This window comes from Notolabrus celidotus, chromosome 6 (assembly GCF_009762535.1).
Source record: "Notolabrus celidotus isolate fNotCel1 chromosome 6, fNotCel1.pri, whole genome shotgun sequence".
NCBI lineage: Eukaryota > Metazoa > Chordata > Actinopteri > Labriformes > Labridae > Notolabrus > Notolabrus celidotus.
Window position 1 is genome coordinate 31,498,718 of NC_048277.1, and position 25,676 is coordinate 31,524,393.

General features: G+C 38.3%; 5 protein-coding genes across 10 annotated transcripts; all 5 read left to right on the top strand.

The window, feature by feature from the left end:
* The first annotated feature begins 71 nt into the window (after positions 1-71).
* Positions 72-1,909, top strand: LOC117814131 (dispanin subfamily A member 2b-like). The gene is made up of 2 exons (XM_034685260.1): positions 72-403; positions 1,071-1,909. The coding sequence occupies exons 1-2, from the start codon at positions 203-205 to the stop codon at positions 1,248-1,250; spliced, it is 381 nt and encodes a 126-aa protein (XP_034541151.1). The 5' UTR covers positions 72-202; the 3' UTR covers positions 1,251-1,909.
* A 391-nt stretch (positions 1,910-2,300) lies between these two features.
* Positions 2,301-4,737, top strand: LOC117814287 (collectin-11-like). 2 transcript variants are annotated; one of them, XM_034685520.1, is made up of 5 exons: positions 2,301-2,505; positions 2,842-3,040; positions 3,240-3,308; positions 3,517-3,582; positions 3,893-4,737. In XM_034685520.1, exons 2-5 carry the CDS (start codon positions 2,857-2,859, stop codon positions 4,273-4,275), a joined length of 702 nt encoding a protein of 233 aa, XP_034541411.1. In that variant the 5' UTR covers positions 2,301-2,505; positions 2,842-2,856; the 3' UTR covers positions 4,276-4,737. The 2 variants fall into 2 exon arrangements, with proteins under 2 accessions (XP_034541411.1, XP_034541412.1); XM_034685521.1 differs by lacking the exon at positions 2,301-2,505 and having other exon boundaries at positions 2,572-3,040.
* A 1,577-nt stretch (positions 4,738-6,314) lies between these two features.
* Positions 6,315-8,619, top strand: LOC117814285 (pulmonary surfactant-associated protein D-like). The gene is made up of 5 exons (XM_034685517.1): positions 6,315-6,495; positions 6,792-6,990; positions 7,166-7,234; positions 7,374-7,439; positions 7,654-8,619. The coding sequence occupies exons 2-5, from the start codon at positions 6,807-6,809 to the stop codon at positions 8,034-8,036; spliced, it is 702 nt and encodes a 233-aa protein (XP_034541408.1). The 5' UTR covers positions 6,315-6,495; positions 6,792-6,806; the 3' UTR covers positions 8,037-8,619.
* A 4,896-nt stretch (positions 8,620-13,515) lies between these two features.
* Positions 13,516-15,853, top strand: LOC117814286 (pulmonary surfactant-associated protein D-like). Its single transcript, XM_034685519.1, has 5 exons — positions 13,516-13,762; positions 14,062-14,260; positions 14,436-14,504; positions 14,644-14,709; positions 14,924-15,853. Exons 2-5 carry the CDS (start codon positions 14,077-14,079, stop codon positions 15,304-15,306), a joined length of 702 nt encoding a protein of 233 aa, XP_034541410.1. The 5' UTR covers positions 13,516-13,762; positions 14,062-14,076; the 3' UTR covers positions 15,307-15,853.
* Positions 15,854-17,340: 1,487 nt separating this feature from the next.
* LOC117814573 (interferon-induced transmembrane protein 5-like) lies at positions 17,341-24,298 on the top strand. 5 transcript variants are annotated; one of them, XM_034685978.1, is made up of 4 exons: positions 17,961-17,974; positions 19,489-19,568; positions 20,022-20,712; positions 22,130-24,298. In XM_034685978.1, exons 3-4 carry the CDS (start codon positions 20,506-20,508, stop codon positions 22,349-22,351), a joined length of 429 nt encoding a protein of 142 aa, XP_034541869.1. In that variant the 5' UTR covers positions 17,961-17,974; positions 19,489-19,568; positions 20,022-20,505; the 3' UTR covers positions 22,352-24,298. The 5 variants fall into 5 exon arrangements, with proteins under 5 accessions (XP_034541873.1, XP_034541874.1, XP_034541869.1 ...); XM_034685982.1 differs by lacking the exons at positions 17,961-17,974; positions 19,489-19,568 and adding an exon at positions 17,341-17,430; XM_034685983.1 differs by lacking the exon at positions 19,489-19,568 and having other exon boundaries at positions 17,901-17,974; positions 20,295-20,712.
* Positions 24,299-25,676: the final 1,378 nt, after the last annotated feature.

The following is a 25,676-nucleotide window of genomic DNA, read 5'->3' on the forward strand; positions in this document are numbered from 1 at the left end:
TGATTGATCCTGCAATAGGCTAGATCAGAATGTCTTCACACGAGTGTGGTCTGGTTGGTTGGTTTTGTCACAATGGCTTGCAGCTGATGAAAAAACAAACTGTGTTTTGAAAGACAGGAACACATCATCACTCTCAGCTTCACACACTCTGTGCACACTTTCCTACAGCCTGCACTTCCAACGTACAGTTCAGCTGACCATCATGAATCCTGAAGGTGGTCAAATGCAGGGGAGGGGGTATGCAGGTTATCCTGCACAGCCTGGAGGGCCCACAATGGTTCACTCCACCACTGTGAACATCATCACTGAGCCCCCGAAGGACTACATCATCTGGTCTCTCTGCTGCTTTGTCTACTCCAACCCCTTCTGCCTCGGATTGGCGGCTCTCATCCACTCCATCAAGGTCAGTTTAGATGTCACAGTTTTAAATGACTTATCTTTCATTTTTGACTTTTGAACTTAAAACAAATCTAACAAACAAAGGACTGTGTCTTTATGTGCATTAACTATCTCGACAAGAACAGACAGAACACAATAATCAAAGTGTTAATTCTTAAAAGGCCACATAAAAAACGCCCAGCTTCTTAACATAACAGCCTTGGATAACTGCTTGCTGATGGCTTTTCCTGTATATTTTCTGCTTTTGGACAATATGTGTAAAATGAAAAATTACATTAAAAAAAAAAATTGTCTGTACAAAAAACACATTTGGTGGCGTTCTGATCTCTATCTCCAGAGGTGAATGTGGTAAAAGAGAGGACTTCATTTTTCCCAATGTTTGGTTAGATCCAGAAAAAAATCAAAACATCTTTGAGTTTAGAAACATCAGCTATGCATGCAGAAACATCATTGATGTTGTTTGTTTAGTATCTCAAAAAGTATAGTCATTTGGGGGATTTTTTTTCTGCTATTAATTACACCAAACCATCAGTTATATGAAATGTGTCATGGTTCAGAAGAATCACAGTTTGTGAAAAAAACAATCATGCTTTCCTCTGCACACAATAGTGACTAAAACATAATGAATGGAAAAATCTACTTGACTTAATGAGGGTTGTTCTGTCTTTCAGTCCAGAGATCGGAGGTGGGCTGGTGACTTGGAGGGTGCTCGTTATTATGCCTCAACTGCCCGCAACTTCAACATCGCAGCTACTGTTCTGGCAGCCGTGATATTCACAATTTGTATTATTACCATCATCAGTGTTACCTCGATTGCAAACAGTTACAGGAGCCATAGGTATTATAACTGAACCATCTAAAACAGTGCTACTTGTTCCTCTGCTTTCTTCTTATGGCACAAAACATAACTTTCTTACCGTTTCTCTCAAATCCATAACCAAAACATAAACTTCTATTTGAGAAACAAGTCTTTAGAGGATTCACGCTTCAAAAATGTTCTGTCTGCAGTTGAGATTAAATGCAAGACTAAATGTCTGCATTGAGAGTGAGGCCGGTAACTCAGCAGTTGCTTAAGAGAAACTGTTCATTTGTAAATGACTAACCGCTTCATTCCTTCAGTTTTGTAACCTTTGAAATGTGTTGTGGTGTTTTGATTCACACATAAAAATTGTCTTGTTAAATGTCAGGCATTATGTTTCAAGACCTGTCGAGCTCTAATGTGCTGTATTAAATTTGGATTGAGAAAAACTGTGTTCTTGTGTTTGTTTGAGCAGAAGGAAGCACAAAATGAAGCTATCATATATGAGGAGTTATATCGCTCCAACCGCAGAGCTTATTCTCTGCTCTGCTTGGGGGTTGCTCTACATCCCTCACACATTTCCTGTGTGTCAAATAAGCATTTTGTCAAGACACTTAAGCACACTGAGGCCTGCTAGTCACTTGTTTAACAGCCCTGCCATACCTGAAAAGATAGCTGTAAATAAATAAGTGGAATAACTTTACCACATAAGAAGTTTTCCCTCTCTTTCTTTCCATCTTCATCTTGTTTTGTGATATTTGTTGTCTACTAAAAAATTGCTGATCTGCTAACTTCATGCTTTGGAATATGTACGGTTAAAAAAATGTATATGCCATCAGGATGAAAATGTTAAAACATATAAGGTAAACTTTAAACGAGCAGGACTTCTTTAAGCATAGACCTTTTTGAGAGTCAGGGCCGTGCTTATCAATGATTTGGTGATAAGTACCTCAAACAGCTAACATCAAGAGTCTCAACTGTGCCTTTAAGTAAGGGCTAAAAGACTGTGATTTGAAATTAAATCAGTCCATAAGGAGCTAAACAAAAGTTTCAATATCATTTCATCAAAGGAATAACTTTTAATTCATGGTAGTTCTTTTTCTCTTCCACTTCTGGTTGAAGAAGAGGGAGGGGTTTGGACCCAGAATATCTCCCTCTCTGATATATCTATCCCAAATGAGATTTAGCATCTGTTGTTTACTCTGGACTGAAATTCCTATGTAATAAAATCAATCTGATGTATTAGTCAGTTTTCTGTGGAAGAAACGAAGAAGAAGCACACCCAGTAGGATCGTCTTCATTTATACGTATGTTATTTTCTCCTTATCTTTGTTTTAATGTTGAGATGTTTTAAATCAGTTTTGAACAAGCTGATGTTTTCTTGCACTGTGAAGTGAATAGAAAGCTAAAGGATAAGATTTGAAATTGATCTTGTTACTTTTCACCAAGCCAGGAACTGCTTGAGACACGCAGATTGCAAAAACTTTGTATTTACTTCCTCATATGGTCTGCTGAGAAATTAAACATTTCCTTTTACTCTACATACTTAAAAATATGCCTATTAATGATGTTAACCTACACTTAATGTAACCGTAAAAAAAACCAAAAAAAACCCTTTCAACAGTGCTTGGTACATATTTCAGTTCTGCATCGAGAAGATGAAGCTGTTTCTCGTTTTTGGCACAATCTGCCTGATGGCTCATGTTGGCTTCAGTCAACTTCCAGGTCCTCCTGGTGCCAAAGGTAGCATAGGACATACTGGGCCTCCTGGTGTGCGCGGACCGCGTGGTAGGCCTGGAAGAGACGGTGTGCCTGGAATAGAAGGTAGACCAGGTCTCAAAGGTTAGTTTTAAAAACTTTAACACACTGTATAAAAAGAAATGTCCCTGTTAGACCGACAGAGTTGTTCATCTTTTAGCCAGAATAAAATGAAAATTGCTTGACCTACATCATCTTCTTTGTAATTTTCTGTACTTGGCTCTAAGTCTGCTGAGCTGCTCTGACATTTGTTTTGTCTTGTGAATGTCTTGCTGCCCTTCAGGGGATCTTGGTGCATCAGGGTATCCCGGAATTCCAGGAATCCCCGGATATCCAGGGAAGTGTACACACGGTAAAACTTCAATGCTTCTGTGAAGTATGGAGAGGTCCAGTTTGGGCAAATTTAACCTTTCTTTCGAACTTAGAGCACAAATGGAGACACTGGAGACATTTCCTCTTAAGGGTGGGAGGCTAGAAGGATGTTAGCTGTGGACGATCATTTCAAAGCAGATAAATGATAACCCATTTGATAATGATTTCACTTCATCTGTTTGCTACAGACACCATTGCTTCCCAGTGTCAGGACATTGAAGCCTTATCGGAGAGTATTTCAAAGCTACAGCAGGGTAAGTGACATCAGCTGTTTTTACGTCAGCTGAATTAAAACTTAAGTATGATTTTTTTTTTATAGGAAAGGTGTTTTGAAATCTATTTTTATCTCCTTATGTGCATATTTTTGTTACCCTACATGTGAAATTTTGTCCTCCAATGGAAGATGTTTCTTCTTCTAATTGTATTTTCTTGTATTTTGTATGTCCCCCCCCTCACCATACACTCCCCACCTTGTCTCTCTTCAACTGTCCTATCTTATTAAAGAAAAAAATCCTGATTTCTGATTTCTTTGAGTTTTGATTCAACTAAATTTTCTCCCCTCAGCTATAAACTACGACTTTGTGCTGCGAGTTGGTCAGAAATACTTTGTGTCCTACAAAGAGAGAGACTCTTTCTCCAAAGCTGTCGAGTTCTGCACCCAAAGAGGCTTGGAGCTGGCTTTGCCCCAGAACGAGGAGGAGAACAACATACTGACTCAGTTCTTTGGGGATGTTTACAAAATGGCTTGGATTAATGTCAATAATAAAAAAGCAGAGGGGGATTTTGTGGTGGATATGAATAACAGACCTCTGACCTTTACCAAATGGGGGGATAGGCAGCCTGATAAATCCATCCAGGACACAGGCTGCACCATGCTGTCAGAAAACGGTGTGTGGAGTGTGACACAGGAGTGCTTTCTGAATGGTTTCATCATATGTCAGATATAGAAAGTTCTCAGTCCTTACAGAGTCTTTCTGCAGTGTGAAGGATCCTCATTTTTTCTGCACAATGTATCTTTCCCACAAGGTTAAGTGTTGAAGTTTAGTATCTTCTTACAGGAGTATTCCTGATTTTCTTAAAGTAGGGTCCTATTTTGATTTTTTTAACAACTAGCATGTTCATGTTGTTGTGGAATTATTACAGTTGTTTGCTGCGATGTAACCGTTTGAGGCAATTACAGGCCAGCAATTAAGGTCCACAGAAAGCATATTTTTCAGGAAACTGCTCAGATTGTTATTCAAATGAACTGTGTGTTTATATAGTGCCTTTTCTAGTCCTCAGACCACTCAAAGTGCTTTTACATTACAATTTACACACAACACATGTATGAAAATGTGAAAAACTGTCTGTTTTTGTGTGAAAAAATAAACTGTAGACTCTTCAAAGTGCATTGATTACAACAAAGAACTTGTGAATAAAAAGAAAAGTTGATTGTATAAATGTACTTGGAGTCATTTGTTTGCTGATACAACAACAGATTTATCAGTCCCTCTGACTTCTGTTCTCCTGGCTTACCCATCAGAAGGAAACGTGACACACACTTTTGTAGTCTAAGAAAATTGAGATGTTTGTTTAAAGGTTTTGATTTTTTCATTGAGGAACACAGTATCACACAATTTAGTCTTTTAACTTGCACAGAAATATGGGCACAGAGGCCCAAACACAATTTGACTTGCTCTATCAAAAAATGAAATAAAATCTTGCTATTGCCTCAAAATCCACACTCTTAACCAATCACAGCTGACCCAACGAGCATCAGACAATCCTACAGCAATAAAATCTCCCAGAAGTGTTAAGTGGAATATGGGTAAAACGGCAAAAAGAAGAGACTATGCAAGCACAACAGGCCAGGGGAAACAAAGAAGACATGGGTTAAGCCAGTCAGTAGAGACTTAACAAAAGCCTTCTGCGCTGTATGACCTCAGGAGTTTTCAGCAGGCGTTAGGAGGTGAGTTTGACCCAACATACCATGCTACCAGATGTACAAGAAGGCCATGCTAACAAATGATGCAAGCATTATCTATTGGTCATGTTTTTATTTGCTTTCTGTTATAAAAAATATCTGAAGTTATATTCAGATGGAGGTCTGTGGTATCATTTGTCAGTTTAGGGAAAAAATGAAGTTAAGGTGTTAACTTAAATTCAGGAGCAGGACCACGCCTAAACCACACCCTCAATCAGCTGACAAGCCTACTTAAAGGTATCCAGCCTACTCCAAACATTTGTCTGTGTTTCTTCAACCCACCCTCCCTCACCTTACTCTACTTCAATTAACCTTTTTCCTTATCCCCTTCTACTCAACTCATGCTTGCTTCTTCTATGCCCTTGTCTAATTCCAGGTACAGCCTGGGTCAAGATCAGCTCTGGCAGGACAACGCTGAGACAGAACCCCCATCCTCAGTCTCCTTCTGCTTGGCCACACTACGCACAATGTTTAAACTCGTATCCTTGTGTGGCGTGGTCCTTGCTAGTGAAGAGAGCTTTAATAACATAAACTTCAATAATAGCACTACTTTAGCAACACTACAGAGCAAATATACATGTCTTGCAACACTGAGACCCCAAAAAATAGTTAGTCCCTTATTCGGTTCTGAAAAAGTCAGCAACCCAAAATGTCACAGAGGAAACCAAACCAATACGGAGCACAGAACTTATTAAAAAATGATGTACCAAAACAGAGAGATCATCAACAATCGCCTGGAATCATACATTCATTAAACAGGACTATCTCCACATCTTGGCAGAAGACATTTAAACTGTGTGTTGCGTAATCTTTGTAGTCAACAGGTTGGGAAATATCAACACACTCTGGCCTCACAAACTATTCCCCACCACAAATGCTTAATTCTCATTTAGATTGCCATGAATCCACAGGGAGTGTAAAAGCAATAAAGTTCAGCATTATTTTAGATGAAGAACGTATTTGATTATGTGTTCAAACATTGAAAGAGATACTTGTTTTCACTTCGCTCTACCATAGATGGTTGAAGATGAGGGAGGGTTTAGGACTTAGCTTATCTAGTTTCTGTGGTATTCATCCCAAGTGAGACTTTGCATCTGTTGTTTACTAAAATTCCTTTTTCATGAGTTCCATCTGATTTCTCAGTCAGTTTTCTGTTCCAGAGTGAAGAATAAGCAAACCCAGCAGACCCCTCTTCATCCATACAGTGAGTGATCTTCTCCTTACCTCTGTTTTACACTTGATTTAATGTTATAGAAACTGTTCATAGTGATTAATGAAAGTTGATGTCAGTTTAGTGCTGTGAAGTCAAAGAATAACTTGAAACAGTGGACAATAATTTTGCTGCCTATTCTGTATTTATCTGGACGTACAGTTTTTATAAATAATAATAATAATAATAATAATAATAATAATAATAATAATAATAATAATAATAATAATAATAATAATAAATACCTCTGATGTCAGCCTAAACACTCGACTACATATCAAATATTTCAGTTCTTCACTGAGAAGATGAGGCTGTGTCTTGAGTTCTGTGTCCTCTGCCTGATGGCTCCTGTTGGCCTGAGTCAGCTCCCTGGTCCTGCTGGTCCCAAAGGCAGCCAAGGAATGCCTGGGTTTCCTGGTGAACGGGGGGCACCAGGAGCACCTGGGCGTGATGGATATCCTGGAGTTCCAGGTGTAGACGGTTTAAAAGGTGATTATTGTCAGCTTCACTCGGATGAATAGATTTATTTGTTTTTGATAGCTGTAATCCAACCTCCCAACTTCCATCCTTGATCAGTTCCTTGTAGTTTCCATCACTTTGTGTTTCCTGAGCTGAGCTAACGTTTGCTTCAGTCTTGTTTAAAGTCACTCTCTCTTCTCTTTAGGGGATAGGGGAGAAAGGGGATTGCCCGGAGAGGTAGGCAGACCAGGACACAGCGGAACATGTCAACAAGGTAAAGTATTTCATGAGATTAGTCTGGACACATTTCTGCGCCTGATTATTTTACACAATAACAAATCAGCCAGCATGAACACATCTATGAATATCAACAGGCAAAGTTTTCTAATGTAACTTGATTCGGTTTGATCCAGGTGGCCTTGATTCCAGTTGCGTGGACCTCAGAGTCTTAAAGGAGAGTGTTGCTAGGTTAGAGTTGTGTAAGTATTATGAACAAACTCTACAAGAACAACATCTGATGTCTTTAAAACTCAACTCATTACTTTTAAACTCTGTTGGCATTTTGTTAACATATATGCTTTTTTTTTTTAAAGTCTCTCCAATTTTGTAACGCTTCTGTTTGTTGTCATTAAAATGTCATTTATATTAGCTGTACGTTTTCTGATTTCCTGCATCACATTTTCCTCCCCTCAGCTATAAACTACGACTTTGTGCGGCGAGTTGGTCAGAAATACTTTGTGTCCTACAAAGAGAGAGACTCCTTCTCCAAAGCTGTTGAGTTCTGCACCCAAAGAGGCTTGGAGCTGGCTTTGCCCCAGAACGAGGAGGAGAACAACATACTGACTCAGTTCTTTGGGGATGTTTACAAAATGGCTTGGATTAATGTCAATAATAAAAAAGCAGAGGGGGATTTTGTGGTGGATATGAATAACAGACCTCTGACCTTTACCAAATGGGGGGATAAGCAGCCTGATGAATCCATCCAAGAAATAGGCTGCACCATATTGTCAGAAAATGGTGTGTGGAGTGTGACAGAGGAGTGCTTTCTGAATGCTTACGTCATATGTCAGATATAGAAAGTTCTCAGTTCTTACAGCGTTTTGCTGCAGTGTAAAGGATCCTCATTTTTTTTCTGCACAATGTACCTTTACCACAAGGTTAAGTGTTGAAGTTAAGTATTTTCTTACAGGAGTATTCCTGATTTTCTTAAAGTAGGGTCCTATTTTGATTTTGTTAACAACTAGCATGTTCATGTTGTTGTGGAATAATTCCAGCTGTCATTCTATAGCTGCAATGTAACCGTTTTGGGGCAATTATAGGCCAGCAACTTAGGTCCACAGAAAGTATATTTTATCAGTAGACCGCTAACAGTAGCCACCCCATTCAAAGGATCAACTCCAAATAAATTAAATATACACACAAATTCATCATTTAAGTTTTATTCTATTGGAATGAGTTGATGGAAAGTCGCACTATTCACGCAAAGGGAAAAGTTATGCGGATTGCTGTTTGTTTTCCAATACTACCCTTGATACTGTATGTTTCTTTTTATTGTTTTGCCCTAAACTATAACACTGCACAGCATCCCATCAACTGTATGAAAGAATTATAGCAAAGTATAAGAATGTGTGTGACAAAATAAAGCATACAGGAACAGTGTATATGTTTCATTTTATTTCATTTTTTTCAATATACTAATAAACTATCCTTTAACATTTCCTCTTGTATATAAAGATACTTGTTTTCACTTCGCTCTACCATAGATGGTTGAAGATGAGGGAGGGTTTAGGACTTAGCTTATCTAGTTTCTGTGGTATTCATCCCAAGTGAGACTTTGCATCTGTTGTTTACTAAAATTCCTTTTTCATGAGTTCCATCTGATTTCTCAGTCAGTTTTCTGTTCCAGAGTGAAGAAGAAGCAAACCCAGCAGATCCCTCTTCATCCACACAGTGAGTGATCTTCTCCTTACCTCTGTTTACACTTGATTTAATGTTATAGAAACTGTTCATAGTGATTAATGAAAGTTGATGTCAGTTTAGTGCTGGGAAGTCAAAGAATAACTTGAAACAGTGGACAATAATTTTGCTGCCTATTCTGTATTTATCTGGAATTACAGTTTTTATAAATAATAATAATAATAATAATAATAATAATAATAATAATAATAATAATAATAATAATAATAATAATAATAATAATAATAATAATAATAATAATAATAATAAATACGTCTGATGTCAGCCTAAACACTCGACTACATATCAAATATTTCAGTTATTCACTGAGAAGATGAGGCTGTGTCTTGAGTTCTGTGTCCTCTGCCTGATGGCTCCTGTTGGCGTGAGTCAGCTCCAAGGTCCTCCTGGTCCCAAGGGTAGCCAAGGAGTGCCTGGGTTTCCTGGTGCAGGGGGAGCACCAGGAGCACCTGGGCGTCCCGGATATCCTGGAGTTCCAGGTGTAGACGGTTTAAAAGGTGATTATTGTCAGCTTCACTCGAATGAATAGATTTATTTGTTTTTGATAGCTGCAATCCAACCTCCCAACTTCCATCCTTCATCAGTTCCTTGTAGTTTCCATCACTTTGTGTTTCCTGAGCTGAGCTAACTTTTGCTTCAGTCTTGTTTAAAGTCACTCTCTCTTCTCTTTAGGGGATAGGGGAGAAAGGGGATTGCCCGGAGAGGTAGGCAGACCAGGACACAGGGGAACATGTCAACAAGGTGAAGTATTTCATGAGATTGGTTTGGACACATTTCTGCGCCTGATTATTTTACACGATAACAAATCAGCCAGCATGAACACATCTATGAATATCAACAGGCAAAGTTTTCTAATGTAACTTGATTCGGTTTGATCCAGGTGGCCTTGATTCCAGTTGCGTGGACCTCAGAGTCTTAAAGGAGAGTGTTGCTAGGTTAGAGTTGTGTAAGTATTATGATCAAACTCTACAAGAACAACATCTGATGTCTTTAAAACTCAACTCATTACTTTTAAACTCTGTTGGCATTTTGTTAACATATATGCTTTTTTTTTTTAAAGTCCCTCCAATTTTGTAACGCTTCTGTTTGTTGTCATTAAAATGTCATTTATATTAGCTGTACGTTTTCTGATTTCCTGCATCACATTTTCTCCCCTCAGCTATAAACTACGACTTTGTGCGGCGAGTTGGTCAGAAATACTTTGTGTCCTACAAAGAGAGAGACTCCTTCTCCAAAGCTGTTGAGTTCTGCACCCAAAGAGGCTTGGAGCTGGCTTTGCCCCAGAACGAGGAGGAGAACAACATACTGACTCAGTTCTTTGGGGATGTTTACAAAATGGCTTGGATTAATGTCAATAATAAAAAAGCAGAGGGGGATTTTGTGGTGGATATGAATAACAGACCTCTGACCTTTACCAAATGGGGGGATAAGCAGCCTGATGAATCCATCCAAGAAATAGGCTGCACCATATTGTCAGAAAATGGTGTGTGGAGTGTGACACAGGAGTGCTTTCTGAATGCTTACGTCATATGTCAGATATAGAAAGTTCTCAGTTCTTACAGCGTTTTGCTGCAGTGTAAAGGATCCTCATTTTTTTTCTGCACAATGTACCTTTACCACAAGGTTAAGTGTTGAAGTTAAGTATTTTCTTACAGGAGTATTCCTGATTTTCTTAAAGTAGGGTCCTATTTTGATTTTGTTAACATCTAGCATGTTCATGTTGTTGTGGAATAATTCCAGCTGTCATTCTATAGCTGCAATGTAACCATTTTGGGGCAGTTATAGGCCAGCAACTTAGGTCCACAGAAAGTGTATTTTATCAGTAGACCGCTAACAGTAGCCACCCCATTCAAAGGATCAACTCCAAATAAATTAAATATACACACAAATTCATCATTTAAGTTTTATTCTATTGGAATGAGTTGATGGAAAGTCGCACTATTCACGCAAAGGGAAAAGTTATGCGGATTGCTGTTTGTTTTCCAATACTACCCTTGATACTGTATGTTTCTTTTTATTGTTTTGCCCTAAACTATAACACTGCACAGCATCCCATCAACTGTATGAAAGAATTATAGCAAAGTATAAGAATGTTTGTGACAAAATAAAGCATACAGGAACAGTGTATATGTTTCATTTTATTTCATTTTTTTCAATATATTAATAAACTATCCTTTAACATTTCCTCTTGTATATAAAGATACTTGTTTTCACTTCGCTCTACCATAGATGGTTGAGGATGAGGGAGGGTTTAGGACTTAGCTTATCTAGTTTCTGTGGTATTCATCCCAAGTGAGACTTTGCATCTGTTGTTTACTAAAATTCCTTTTTCATGAGTTCCATCTGATTTCTCAGTCAGTTTTCTGTTCCAGAGTGAAGAAGAAGCAAACCCAGCAGACCACTCTTCATCCACACAGTGAGTGATCTTCTCCTTACCTCTGTTTTACACTTGATTTAATGTTATAGAAACTGTTCATAGTGATTAATGAAAGTTGATGTCAGTTTAGTGCTGGGAAGTCAAAGAATAACTTGAAACAGTGGACAATAATTTTGCTGCCTATTCTGTATTTATCTGGAAGTACAGTTTTTATAAATAATAATAATAATAATAATAATAATAATAATAATAATAATAATAATAATAATACTAATAATAATGAATACCTCTGATGTCAGCCTAAACACTCGACTACATATCAAATATTTCAGTTCTTCACTGAGAAGATGAGGCTGTGTCTTGAGTTCTGTGTCCTCTGCCTGATGGCTCCTGTTGGCCTCAGTCAGCTCCAAGGTCCTCCTGGTCCCAAGGGTAGCCAAGGAGTGCCTGGGTTTCCTGGTGCATTGGGAGCACCAGGAGCACCTGGGCGTCTCGGATATCCTGGAGTTCCAGGTGTAGACGGTTTAAAAGGTGATTATTGTCAGCTTCACTCGAATGAATAGATTTATTTGTTTTTGATAGCTGCAATCCAACCTCCCAACTTCCATCCTTGATCAGTTCCTTGTAGTTTCCATCACTTTGTGTTTCCTGAGCTGAGCTAACGTTTGCTTCAGTCTTGTTTAAAGTCACTCTCTCTTCTCTTTAGGGGATAGGGGAGAAAGGGGATTGCCCGGAGAGGTAGGCAGACCAGGACACAGCGGAACATGTCAACAAGGTAAAGTATTTCATGAGATTAGTCTGGACACATTTCTGCGCCTGATTATTTTACACAATAACAAATCAGCCAGCATGAACACATCTATGAATATCAACAGGCAAAGTTTTCTAATGTAACTTGATTCGGTTTGATCCAGGTGGCCTTGATTCCAGTTGCGTGGACCTCAGAGTCTTAAAGGAGAGTGTTGCTAGGTTAGAGTTGTGTAAGTATTATGAACAAACTCTACAAGAACAACATCTGATGTCTTTAAAACTCAACTCATTACTTTTAAACTCTGTTGGCATTTTGTTAACATATATGCTTTTTTTTTTTAAAGTCTCTCCAATTTTGTAACGCTTCTGTTTGTTGTCATTAAAATGTCATTTATATTAGCTGTACGTTTTCTGATTTCCTGCATCACATTTTCTCCCCTCAGCTATAAACTACGACTTTGTGCTGCGAGTTGGTCAGAAATACTTTGTGTCCTACAAAGAGAGAGACTCCTTCTCCAAAGCTGTTGAGTTCTGCACCCAAAGAGGCTTGGAGCTGGCTTTGCCCCAGAACGAGGAGGAGAACAACATACTGACTCAGTTCTTTGGGGATGTTTACAAAATGGCTTGGATTAATGTCAATAATAAAAAAGCAGAGGGGGATTTTGTGGTGGATATGAATAACAGACCTCTGACCTTTACCAAATGGGGGATAAGCAGCCTGATGAATCCATCCAAGAAATAGGCTGCACCATATTGTCAGAAAATGGTGTGTGGAGTGTGACAGAGGAGTGCTTTCTGAATGCTTACGTCATATGTCAGATATAGAAAGTTCTCAGTTCTTACAGCGTTTTGCTGCAGTGTAAAGGATCCTCATTTTTTTTCTGCACAATGTACCTTTACCACAAGGTTAAGTGTTGAAGTTAAGTATTTTCTTACAGGAGTATTCCTGATTTTCTTAAAGTAGGGTCCTATTTTGATTTTGTTAACATCTAGCATGTTCATGTTGTTGTGGAATAATTCCAGCTGTCATTCTATAGCTGCAATGTAACCATTTTGGGGCAGTTATAGGCCAGCAACTTAGGTCCACAGAAAGTGTATTTTATCAGTAGACCGCTAACAGTAGCCACCCCATTCAAAGGATCAACTCCAAATAAATTAAATATACACACAAATTCATCATTTAGGTTTTATTCTATTGGAATGAGTTGATGGAAAGTCGCACTATTCACGCAAAGGGAAAAGTTATGCGGATTGCTGTTTGTTTTCCAATACTACCCTTGATACTGTATGTTTCTTTTTATTGTTTTGCCCTAAACTATAACACTGCACAGCATCCCATCAACTGTATGAAAGAATTATAGCAAAGTATAAGAATGTGTGTGACAAAATAAAGCATACAGGAACAGTGTATATGTTTCATTTTATTTCATTTTTTCAATATATTAATAAACTATCCTTTAACATTTCCTCTTGTATATAAAGATACTTGTTTTCACTTCGCTCTACCATAGATGGTTGAGGATGAGGGAGGGTTTAGGACTTAGCTTATCTAGTTTCTGTGGTATTCATCCCAAGTGAGACTTTGCATCTGTTGTTTACTAAAATTCCTTTTTCATGAGTTCCATCTGATTTCTCAGTCAGTTTTCTGTTCCAGAGTGAAGAAGAAGCAAACCCAGCAGACCACTCTTCATCCACACAGTGAGTGATCTTCTCCTTACCTCTGTTTTACACTTGATTTAATGTTATAGAAACTGTTCATAGTGATTAATGAAAGTTGATGTCAGTTTAGTGCTGGGAAGTCAAAGAATAACTTGAAACAGTGGACAATAATTTTGCTGCCTATTCTGTATTTATCTGGAAGTACAGTTTTTATAAATAATAATAATAATAATAATAATAATAATAATAATAATAATAATAATAATAATAATAATAATAATAATAATGAATACCTCTGATGTCAGCCTAAACACTCGACTACATATCAAATATTTCAGTTCTTCACTGAGAAGATGAGGCTGTGTCTTGAGTTCTGTGTCCTCTGCCTGATGGCTCCTGTTGGCCTCAGTCAGCTCCAAGGTCCTCCTGGTCCCAAGGGTAGCCAAGGATTGCCTGGGTTTCCTGGTGCATTGGGAGCACCAGGAGCACCTGGGCGTCTCGGATATCCTGGAGTTCCAGGTGTAGACGGTTTAAAAGGTGATTATTGTCAGCTTCACTCGAATGAATAGATTTATTTGTTTTTGATAGCTGCAATCCAACCTCCCAACTTCCATCCTTGATCAGTTCCTTGTAGTTTCCATCACTTTGTGTTTCCTGAGCTGAGCTAACGTTTGCTTCAGTCTTGTTTAAAGTCACTCTCTCTTCTCTTTAGGGGATAGGGGAGAAAGGGGATTGCCCGGAGAGGTAGGCAGACCAGGACACAGAGGAACATGTCAACAAGGTAAAGTATTTCATGAGATTAGTCTGGACACATTTCTGCGCCTGATTATTTTACACAATAACAAATCAGCCAGCATGAACACATCTATGAATATCAACAGGCAAAGTTTTCTAATGTAACTTGATTCGGTTTGATCCAGGTGGCCTTGATTCCAGTTGCGTGGACCTCAGAGTCTTAAAGGAGAGTGTTGCTAGGTTAGAGTTGTGTAAGTATTATGATCAAACTCTACAAGAACAACATCTGATGTCTTTAAAACTCAACTCATTACTTTTAAACTCTGTTGGCATTTTGTTAACATATGTGCTTTTTTTTTTTTTAAGTCTCTCCAATTTTGTAACGCTTCTGTTTGTTGTCATTAAAATGTCATTTATATTAGCTGTACATTTCCTGATTTCCTTCATCAAATTTTCTCCCCTCAGCTATAAACTACGACTTTGTGCGGCGAGTTGGTCAGAAATACTTTGTGTCCTACAAAGAGAGAGACTCCTTCTCCAAAGCTGTCGAGTTCTGCACCCAAAGAGGCTTGGAGCTGGCTTTACCCCAGAACGAGGAGGAGAACAACATACTGACTCAGTTCTTTGGGGATGTTTACAAAATGGCTTGGATTAATGTCAATAATAAAAAAACAGAGGGGGATTTTGTGGTGGATATGAATAACAGACCTCTGACCTTTACCAAATGGGGGGATAGACAGCCTGATAAATCCATCCAGGACACAGGCTGCACCATGCTGTCAGAAAATGGTGTGTGGAGTGTGACACAGGAGTGCTTTCTGAATGGTTTCATCATATGTCAGATATAGAAAGTTCTCAGTCCTTACAGAGTCTTTCTGCAGTGTAAAGGATCCTCATTTTTTTTGCACAATGTATCTTTACCACAAGGTTAAGTGTTGAAGTTTAGTATCTTCTTACAGGAGTATTCCTGATTTTCTTAAAGTAGGGTCCTATTTTGATTTTGTTAACAACTAGCATGTTCATGTTGTTGTGGAATTATTACAGTTGATTGCTGCAATGTAACTGTTTGGGGCAATTACAGGCCAGCAACTTAGGTCCACAGAAAGTATATTTTATCAGTAGGCTGCTAACAGTAGCCACCCCATTCAAAGGATCAACTCCAAATATATTAAGTATACATAAATATACATCATTTATGTTTTATTCTATTGGAATGAGTTGATGGAAAGTTGCACTATTCACGCAAAGGGAAAAGTTATGCGGATTGCTGTTTGTTTTCTAATACTACCCTTGATACCTAAACTATAACACTGCACAGCATCCCATCAACTGTATGAAAGAATTATAGCAAAGTATAAGAATGTGTGTGACAAAATAAAGTATACAGGAACAGTGTATATGTTTCATTTTTTTCCCAATATATTAATATACTATCCTTTAACATTTCCTCTTTTATATGCTTGTAAAGAAGCAGCTTCAGTGACACCTTCCTCTGACTCAACATTGTAAAGTACCCCCCATTTGTGACTTCCTATTTTTTTTCTGTATGACGAATGAGACTAAAGACTCTTGCAAGCACATGGATTACAAACTTCTAAATTAAAAGAACATTGGATTGTGCAAACAGACTTGAAACTTTAAGCAACATATTTGCTGATACAACAACAGTGATGGCCAAAACATTTGAGCAGAGAAGGAAAAATATTGGACAATTGTCAGTCACATGGACACCACAGAAAAGGCCCTCTATATTATCACTGCCAGTAAATATCATAGACTGTATAAAATATGGACGTAGTATCCGTGACGTCACCCATCTGTTTATTTCTGAAGCGCTGTTTGAGGCCAATTATCGGCGGCAGCCATATTGCTGCTGTCGAGCGATTGTGACGTAAAGAGGCGTGCTTTGAGCCTCCTAGCCAACAGCTACAGTGTTCCCGCCTGTCAATCAAGTCAGCTGTGCCTCTCATTGGAAGACTCGTAATCTCAATATCTTTGAAATCGCCACGTTAGAATAAAATTCACCCCCCTACAGTGTGTGCTGATTGAGAAATGAGCTATCCAGACTACACTTGTCTTACGCACCAGGCTGTAAACATGTTTATTTCTGCTGTAAAGATCGGCTTTTTTGAATTGGTGTGTATGTGGTTCCTGGTACTTCCGGAGCCAGCCTCAAGCGGATCCTCAATGAACTGCAGTTTTTAGCACTTCTGCATTGGACTCATATTTTTATCTTATATTATATATTATTTTATATATTGTCACTGCTAAATGTCTGAAGTGTACCACTGTGCTTTTTAATTACTTTAGGTCATTGCTGGACATGTGCACTATTGTAACTGCTCTTCTTTCTTCTATTTTTCTTTTTCTTCTTATGTTGTTGCTCCTATTTTGTTTTGTTTTCGTAGTGTCTTGTAAGTCCATATGGGCTGGGCACCTTAAGGTGCACGACACGATGAATAATAAATAAATTTAACTAAACGAAACTAAACTATATATTTTTTTGAATAATTTTTAAGTATTATTTCTTTGATATTGATAGTGATACATTGACCCTGACTGGACTTAACTATAACTCCTCGCCCCATTTACTCCATATGAATTGGTATCAATATCACAGAGTGATGTTCAAATATGACTCATTATCACGGGGAGTAAATTTAAAAGTATGGATGCATGTCTGCTTGGGCTTCCCTGGTTTATACCCAAAAGTTATGGAAAAAACAAAACATTGAAGTCAACTTTAAATGGGAGCTGCATATGAAAGAGACAATTGGTACTTCTTTTTTTTTTTTGTGTGCTTAAAATAACTGTCAAGCTCGAAGGGTTGATTCGGACGAAGCGGCAGATTTCACCGGAACTGCAAAACTTATCAAAGTAGTGTCTTTGGGCACGGATGCCTAACTTCCCTAACTTCCCATTTCAAGAGAAAAGTCTTCAAACTTCAAGTTGTCTGCTTGGCAGTGTGTGAGGTTGTCTTAAATAAATGTAACGCTGTTCCTTATTGTTTTTACTGGATGTAATCATAATGTAGATTCATCTTTTTGCAGCTTGGTTTACTGTTTTCGTGTTGATTGGGTCATTGTGGTCAAATACATGAAAGTTTACTTCTTATTTTGGAGGGTAAAAAAAAGACATGGAAGCTTATGATATCTGTGATGCATTTGAGGGACACTAATTTAATGATTTCGTATAAATAAAGGGATTTTTCAAGGAGTGATAAAAGGTAAAATATAAAGAGGTAGGCTCGCAGGTGCTGTTCTCGTGAAGCAGAGTGGCGCAGCGGAAGCGTGCTGGGCCCATAACCCAGAGGTCGATGGATCGAAACCATCCTCTGCTATGTGTTTTATTTTTTTCATCCTGCATGTCATTTCCTGTATCTGTTGTATTGAGGGTAAATTTGGGTAACAATTCTTCAAGTCACTTTAAGGGCAATCGAAAGTGAAAGCTAATTTATTTTAGAGATTTGTTGGAGATATCGTTCCTGATATCCTCCTGAGACCCAGAAGAAAAAAGGTTGTGATATTATTATTTTTTCTAGATAATTTAAGTATTGTGGTTGAAAGAAACATATTACAGAAAAAAAACAAATCCAATAATATTTTTTATTTAATTTGTATCATCTGTCCCTTGTAGCGGACATCAGGTCTTGATAAGTCCCAGAATGTAATTATATTATTTCATGGATTTGTGTATTTCTGTTAAGATTTCTGGTCTTTCCATAAACATTAAAACACTTGTATGTTGGGAACACATCAGAACATTAACATATCATTTTAAACTACATTCTCAACCCTTGATAGTCACCTAAATCAAACTTTTAACTGTGTGAGTGTGTGTGCATGTTTGTGCGTGTGTGTGTGAATGTGTGAGTGTGTTTGTGCGTGTATGCAGGTAAAATCCTCTCAGCCTCGCTCAGTAATTTATATAGCGTAAGGTAAGATAAGATAAGATATACTTTATTTGTCCCCCATTGGGGGAAATTCTTTTGTTACAGCAGCTTACGACACGGGACAGGGGAATACAACAATGTACTGACATAGTTCAAAAGTATAATAACAATAATAATAGCAATGACAAAGGTAAAATAAAATAAAATAAAATAAAATAAAATATAATAAAATAAAATAAAATAAAATAAAATAAAATATAATAAAATAAAATATGGCAACTATCACAGATGTATATACACTATGTACACTTCTATCTGATAGATAAGGTAAGTTATTGTACAACAAAAATTGCACCAGGTTATTTAAAAGCAAACAGTATGAAGAACAGTGCGATTCAGATGGATACAGTAGTTATTTGTGAATGTGCCAAGTCACATAGTAACTTCCATGTAACGGAATGAAAGATGAGAACAGATGATTAACGGGACACAAGTCAAATGCAATCCAAAGTGCTTTCCAGCGATTGAAATCAAAAAGAGGCAGAAATAAAATAATAGCAAAACATATTAAAAAAATATATGAATTTAAAATAGAGACTAATACACCAACAACAATAAAAAATGTATGATTAAAATAAGTTAAATCATCATGTCAACATTAAGAATATAAATCGTTAAAATGAAAAATAAAAAAGGGCAAGGATAAGAAATGAAGTGGCTAAAACAATCAATAAAATTGAGTAGATAAATAATGAAAGAAAAATAGTTAACGTTAATAAAACAATAAAACAACATTAAAAGCAATATAAAACATTAAAGGTATACATTTTTAAACCCCACACAAAAGCCAGACTGAAAACATAAGGTTTGCGTTTACGTTTACGTCAGTTGTTTTGACTCTTCAGTGTTTGTGCTGGTAAGATTTTTTTGTTCAAGTTTTGTTGATAGAAATATCTTGGTCGCTTTTTGAGCACAGGATACAGGGAGCCAAATTACTAAAGACTTCAGTGAACATCCAGCAGAGGGCATTGTTGTTCCAAATGTCAACACTCTTAAATTGAACCAAATCAAATGATGAATAATGTAAAATGTTATCACTGTATTTTAAAACTTTTCTCTGTCCTGCCTCACTTTTTAGATTGGTGCTCTTATTCCCTTGTAGTGGCCTACCAAAGTGGAAATCTGCAAAAAACTGGGGTTATAATTTGAATTTATCCTGTGAGTTAGTGAATAAGCTACATTTTGTTGAGCTGAAAAATATAAAACTGAGGAGCAAGACCAGGCTCTTGCCATGTGTTAAAGCGCTTCAGGAGCAGAAGTAGATTTGTGTTTAAGTAATGTGTAAGAAAATAAAAAAAAGATGTGTTACATACAAATAATGAAACCACCTTCTCTAGTGAAACATTTGTCATCTTTGTTGTGGACAGTACGCTTTTTTAAAAAGAGATGCTGCCTTGTTCTGATGCCACCATCTACAGTGTTAGGTGTGTTTGATTTGTCCATACACTGTTTTAAAGAGGGAACATTTGTTTGGTCTTTTCCTTAACAAATATCAACTTATTTGGAATGAAAGCTACATCCAGTTTGGATTATTTCTCATATCTTGGGAGGGAATTGTCCTTCATTTTAAAATGTGTCATTAAAACTGACATTTTTTTTGTATCCACTGAGGTCTCTGACACCACTTTACAGACTCCCTGAGGCCTCTGGTAGACATGGCTTCAGATGAACTCCTCTCCGTCATCTTCAGGGGATCCTATTAGCTCAGCCTTGCCTCAGCTGTCCTCTGCTTTCTGACTCAACCACCTGAATAACATCTAAGAACCCTGAAGTGATGGGTGTTCAGCTGGAAGAGACTTTGCACCACCCTTATGCATCTATTCCCTGTGTATTTTCTGTCTTCTCTCTCATGCAGCTTTCTGACTTTCTGCATCTCTATTTCAGTCTCTCTCAGGCCTGACCACATAATGACAGACCTGCTGTATATTAAAGGACCCTGCCCTTGAGTCCTCACCCGGTCACCTCCCTTTCCATGGGCCTTTATAAGCCTCTCAAACAAGGAGGGGGGCACTACTTTCCAAGGAGGGACAGTGCACTGGCATCTTGGAGGCTGTAGCTAGTGGGCAACAACAACTATCCATCCAAAAGGCTAACCATGGATAACCATTCTTACAACTTCCCCTCAGACTGCACCCCGCTCACCAACTGTAAGTCTGCCCGTAAGCAGGCTGGATCCACGGTGGTGAACATGGGTAACATCGGCAAGAATCCTCCCAAAGACTATCTGGTCTGGTCGCTGTGCAACACCCTGTACGTGAACTTCTGCTGTCTGGGATTCATGGCGCTCATCTACTCCATCAAGGTCAGACATTTTGCTCTTTTTATTAAATTGAGTGCAACTTTTAACTTGTTTTACCATTAAAATGTGGGATACACAATCCATCAACTTAACTGAAGTAAAGAAAGTAGTAAGAAAAACACGGTAGGATTGCAATGTTTTATTTTCCCCTCTGTTTCACAGGATAATCCAATGAGAAAGGGAGCAATAACTAAGTCATATTAATGGGAAAATACCTCAGTTTGACCGTTTGATCGTTGATTTCAGCTACTAATCTGTGACATTTACTAATAACAAGGGAATATTATTTGGGGAAACACAAAAGGTTGAAACACAGGCTTATAATAGACAGCAGAGAAAAAAATGTTTTCATTATACAATATAAAATTAGATTTTTATGATGCCAGTCTTGTGCAACCTGAACCGATGAGACAGCGACTCCATGATAGTTAAAACTGGCAGAAATACACAACAAGTGGGCTGAACTGGTGGGGAGAGCTTTGTAATGTTGGGCATGTCGTGGCCAGTGCCGCATTTTGAAATAAAGCTCAACGACAGCGTATCTAGAAGAACAAGCTGGAAATCTGTGATTAATCTGAGAAATAAGAGCATTTGGAAATATTAACAAGAGTGTGTATCATGAGATCCCCAATGTGTATGCTCTGTGAGGAAGACATTTGTTCTAAAATGACAAAGCATTGTATTTAAGTCATTGTTGGACTTGTTATTGTCCCTGATCAGATGGTACACACTGTAGAAAGTCGGTGCGCCCTTCACCACAGGAATGAGGCTGTGTAGAAACAGGAACGCAAACCAAAACAAAACCTTACAAAAACTTAAAGACCACTTAGAGATCCTTGAAAATGTCTTATTGCAGGATTGGACAAACTGTGACTACCTGAAAAAGGTTACTTAGAAAACTCACCGCAGAAAGGGTGTGTATACTCCTTTTTTTAATCTTTCATCTGCCTGCACAGGGCGCAGCTCTGAATCAAAGGCCCAGTGCAGGCTTTGCACTCAAATTAAAGACAGTGACTGGCTGCTCGTCTAGGGAGTTAAAAACGGCATAATTGGCATCCTCTAATGGGCAAGTACTCCTGGGAAATTAGAGAGTGCCGGGGAAAGACTCAGCCTGAGTCGTTCCAAAATACACAGATAGAAGTTGCTCAAGGATTTCATAGCGCACGCTGCCCTCCCACAACCTTGAGTCTGCAGTCCATGAGGAAAAACGGGAAATAAAGAGACAAGGGAATAACATGTTGTAAACAAACACACAATGGAACATTATCATATGCCTTAGTTTGCTCTCCTACTCTCACTATTTACTGTGTACATGGGCATAGACGCTAACAGGGCATCTTGTTCATAAGTATAGAAAATTGTCTGCTTTCCGTTTGCTTTAGGCACAATAATGTGAGTGTGTCTGTGTGTGTCTGTAAAGGCCAGGGATCAGAAGACTCAAGGAAACCTTCAGCTGGCCCAGGAGTGCTCGGATAAAGCCAAGTGGTACAACATCCTGGCAGCCGGCTGGAACCTTCTGATCCCTCTCCTGGCCGTCGTCCTACTCGTTCTCCTGCTTGTCCACCTGGGAACGTCCCAGGGGTCCTATGATTTCTTGGGAGAGGACGGCTTGCAAAACTTCATGAAACTGTTCAGCTGGTAGATGGATATAAAGGGTAACAAAGGACGAAATAAATAGTCTCAAAGTCAACCAATTGGCACTAATGGGGAGAGGGTATTTGACTGGATTCAGGAGTTGTTGAAAAGCCTAAATAATTGAATCCAGTTTAAACTGAGTATTTTCCACATGGAAACTAGAATCAATGTGTGCTGGGATTCACTAAAATCACCATATTCACTGGTTATAAATGTAAGCCTTGGTTTAATCACTAGAAGAATCTCATTTTAGGGATGCATTAATACTAAAGTTAATCTCAAAATGTGGCCAAAAATAAAAAATGAAACAGGACATTAAACGGTAGATTGTATAAAATGTGGACACGGTCTCTGTGACATCAACCATTGGTTTCTGAAGAAGCTTTATGAAGTCCAAAGATGACGGCTGACATTTTGGAAATGCTGAGTTCAACTATCTTTTTCCTCAGCCAGAGACCAGCATAGAAGTGGAGCTAAGGCCATAGCTTAGCCTCATTGCAAACAGCCATAACGTGACCACCTGTCAATCAAATCATCCATGCCCCTAATTATGACTTATCATAACTCTTAGCCTTCAAACTCTGTAATCATAACAGATATGTTTTGAGACCAGGCTGTAGATATGATTCATTGGTATTTTAACACAGGCTCTGAAGGGGTTCCCATGGCTTTTGGAGCCAGCCTCAAGTGGACTTTGAGGAACTGCATTTTTTTCCACTTCCATTTTGGCTTCATTTTTCAGAACTGGAAGTCACCACCTGCATTAAACCACATATAGAAATGTTCACTATGTATAAAAACAAACTCTTTGGGAGCACCATGAGTTTGTATGGCATCAGTATTAGTGCATCCCTAATGGCTACATCAGTGTAAAAGGAAGTCGACAGTTTTCCACACGCAGTCAGTTAATATGTGACATTGATCACAGACTGAAACAACAAACAGAAAGTTTCTAACAGAAAGACAAGGGGCTGAATCCAGGCTGAGAGACAAAGCAAGCAGCTACTCTGGGTCATTTTGATCGTATTTATTGTTATATTTATGTTGGATAGAGATTTCAATGACAGCTTAAATGATCTGTGGTCAGGTTAGACAAAGAGAGAGAGAAAGAGCAGAGGAGCCAGAGTCTGAACGCCACGATGATGAGAAGCCACTTGACAAAGGACAATCAACCTTCACCTCCCACCCGCAGTCACTTATTTTCCTTCCTTCAACAGATATTTTTGATTTTACTACGATTTCCACATACGTCTATTTTTTGTCATTATTCATGTGTTTTTATTGTGTCAAGAATTTTACGTAATCTTAATACTGACCTCTTGTGAGTGAGCTTAATAAACCAGATACTGTTCATTCAGTATTTTATTGAAAGACGTTCAGTCTTAACTTTCACTTACTTTCTTAAAGTTGACTTGAATTGTTCAGGGCCTTTCTCTTCTCAGCCATGATTTACTCTAAATGTGTCTTACACATCTTCTGCTGCACCTGCCCCCAACTTTTGATTATTTTGGGCCTCATAAGTTTGAGTTTGAGGCCAGTTTTGAGGGAACAGACAAGGCATGGTTGTTTAAACCCCAGCTGTGATCCTCCTGCTGCACCAACTATATACAGATCATCCCTTTTTAGGATGGTTGCCCTCAGCTGTGAGGCAGGGCCGCCCAGACAGACCACTACAGAGGAGGCCTGCTGTTTATTTCCACTCCATATGCTGTCAGTCTGCAGATTAAATTGTGCATGTTTGTGAAATACTTTATTTATAAGATCTTTACTGGTTACCTTGAACTGATCAAATCAAGGGACTTTTGTTGTTCAGAATCTGAATCTGGGACTTTGTCGTCTGTACTATTAGTTCATCTTGTGATATATGGTGCATTACAGTAAACATAAAAAATAGGAAACAGTGTTAAAAGAAGCACTTGTACAGTTGAGCACCATAAAAAAAAGTGATATGAATATGAAAGAATAAGATGCCAAATGTAAAATAAATCAATTTGGTGCTTGAGGAAGCTATGGTTTGTACAGAAACAGATCTGAAGTCACTAAAGAAGTGTGAAAATGTTTACCAAAGACACAATTTGTGACACATAAATCCAAAAATCCAGATGACATGCACTTTTAAGATAATGTTATTGTATTTTTGTAGTTTGTTCTTCATATTTGCGCAGGTTGGTCCCATCTCATCAGTGCAGATGTGGTTCATGCAACAAAAAAAGACAGCAATATACATTGGAACTAAATGAAAAAACCAAAAGTTCAGCTTCTGATGCTGAATCATGTAGACATACTCATACAACCACCCTCCAGGCAAGACAGATCTTTGTCATTGAATGTACTGGTGGACAGAAAGCTTGTTCTTTGGTTAAATTACAGAGTGGAACATGTAACTACAGAAACAACATTTATAGATGTAAAACATACAGCTCCTGAAGTTCCCCTCCCTGAATGCTCCTCCCTGCCATCAGTGTTTTTGAGTGATGTGCCAACACACAGACGAACAGACCAGAAAGAGATGAAACTCCTTGAGATTTCAAGATTTGAACTGCAAATGAAATCTGTTTTACACAACTCCCCAAAGTTGCTGCACATCTTCTGCAGACAAGAGGCAGGGAGGCGTCATTTAAATAATAATACAGACTACATCTCAATGTCCCTTTTTGCTTCTTGTCCCTCGTCTTTGATGACCTGGGTGTCCCGCTCCTCTGGACCTCCCACATTCTGTCCTCCTTTCATATTAGCAGCCTCTCCTATGCTCGCAACTTTATTTATATACATCCAAATCACAGCCTTCGTCTACAAACTTTCTATTTTGTGTCCTGTGGTCGGATAGAAATGCTTACAGATGTCTGAGTCGAGGAGAATTACAGGGTAGGAGCCTGCAGCGCACATGGAGGGGGTGCTAACATGGCCGCTCTTCCTGGAAGCTGCTGGCTAAAGCTGGGGGGCAGAAGAGGACGGAGGATGTTCAGGAAAGACAAACACTACCTGTTGTTTGAGTTGGGTCCATCAAACACTCTTTACCTTCTTAAACTTAACTGTAGTCAATGCAGGACATTTTCTGTATCTTGAGTTTGTAGTAACTTTAGTAATTCACAGATCTTTCAAGCAGAGATTAACACCAAAGTGCATGATAAAACATGATCAGACAGGGCCAACAAAAATGTAATAAAAGCTCATTTAAAACTGTATTAAAAAGGCAAAATTAATGAATAAATGAAAGAAGCAAACAGAGTAAAAATAACTAAATAAAGGAGGTTTATGAAAAATTCTTCAGGCAGTCGGCTTACCTTTAATGAAATTGCTTCAAAATACTTGTTTTACAGAGCATACTCCTG

Excerpts from the sequence above, each read along its gene's own strand:
- LOC117814131 (XM_034685260.1), top strand. The coding sequence starts at position 203 with ATGAATCCTGAAGGTGGTCAAATGCAGGGGAGGGGGTATGCAGGTTAT. Across the intron at positions 404-1,070 it reads CTCTCATCCACTCCATCAAG|TCCAGAGATCGGAGGTGGGC; the intron begins GTCAGTTTAGAT and ends TCTGTCTTTCAG.
- LOC117814287 (XM_034685520.1), top strand. The coding sequence starts at position 2,857 with ATGAAGCTGTTTCTCGTTTTTGGCACAATCTGCCTGATGGCTCATGTT. Across the intron at positions 3,041-3,239 it reads AGGTAGACCAGGTCTCAAAG|GGGATCTTGGTGCATCAGGG; the intron begins GTTAGTTTTAAA and ends GCTGCCCTTCAG. Across the intron at positions 3,583-3,892 it reads TATTTCAAAGCTACAGCAGG|CTATAAACTACGACTTTGTG; the intron begins GTAAGTGACATC and ends TTCTCCCCTCAG.
- LOC117814285 (XM_034685517.1), top strand. The coding sequence starts at position 6,807 with ATGAGGCTGTGTCTTGAGTTCTGTGTCCTCTGCCTGATGGCTCCTGTT. Across the intron at positions 6,991-7,165 it reads AGGTGTAGACGGTTTAAAAG|GGGATAGGGGAGAAAGGGGA; the intron begins GTGATTATTGTC and ends TCTTCTCTTTAG. Across the intron at positions 7,235-7,373 it reads CAGCGGAACATGTCAACAAG|GTGGCCTTGATTCCAGTTGC; the intron begins GTAAAGTATTTC and ends GGTTTGATCCAG.
- LOC117814286 (XM_034685519.1), top strand. The coding sequence starts at position 14,077 with ATGAGGCTGTGTCTTGAGTTCTGTGTCCTCTGCCTGATGGCTCCTGTT. Across the intron at positions 14,261-14,435 it reads AGGTGTAGACGGTTTAAAAG|GGGATAGGGGAGAAAGGGGA; the intron begins GTGATTATTGTC and ends TCTTCTCTTTAG. Across the intron at positions 14,505-14,643 it reads CAGAGGAACATGTCAACAAG|GTGGCCTTGATTCCAGTTGC; the intron begins GTAAAGTATTTC and ends GGTTTGATCCAG.
- LOC117814573 (XM_034685982.1), top strand. The coding sequence starts at position 20,506 with ATGGATAACCATTCTTACAACTTCCCCTCAGACTGCACCCCGCTCACC. Across the intron at positions 20,713-22,129 it reads CGCTCATCTACTCCATCAAG|GCCAGGGATCAGAAGACTCA; the intron begins GTCAGACATTTT and ends GTGTCTGTAAAG.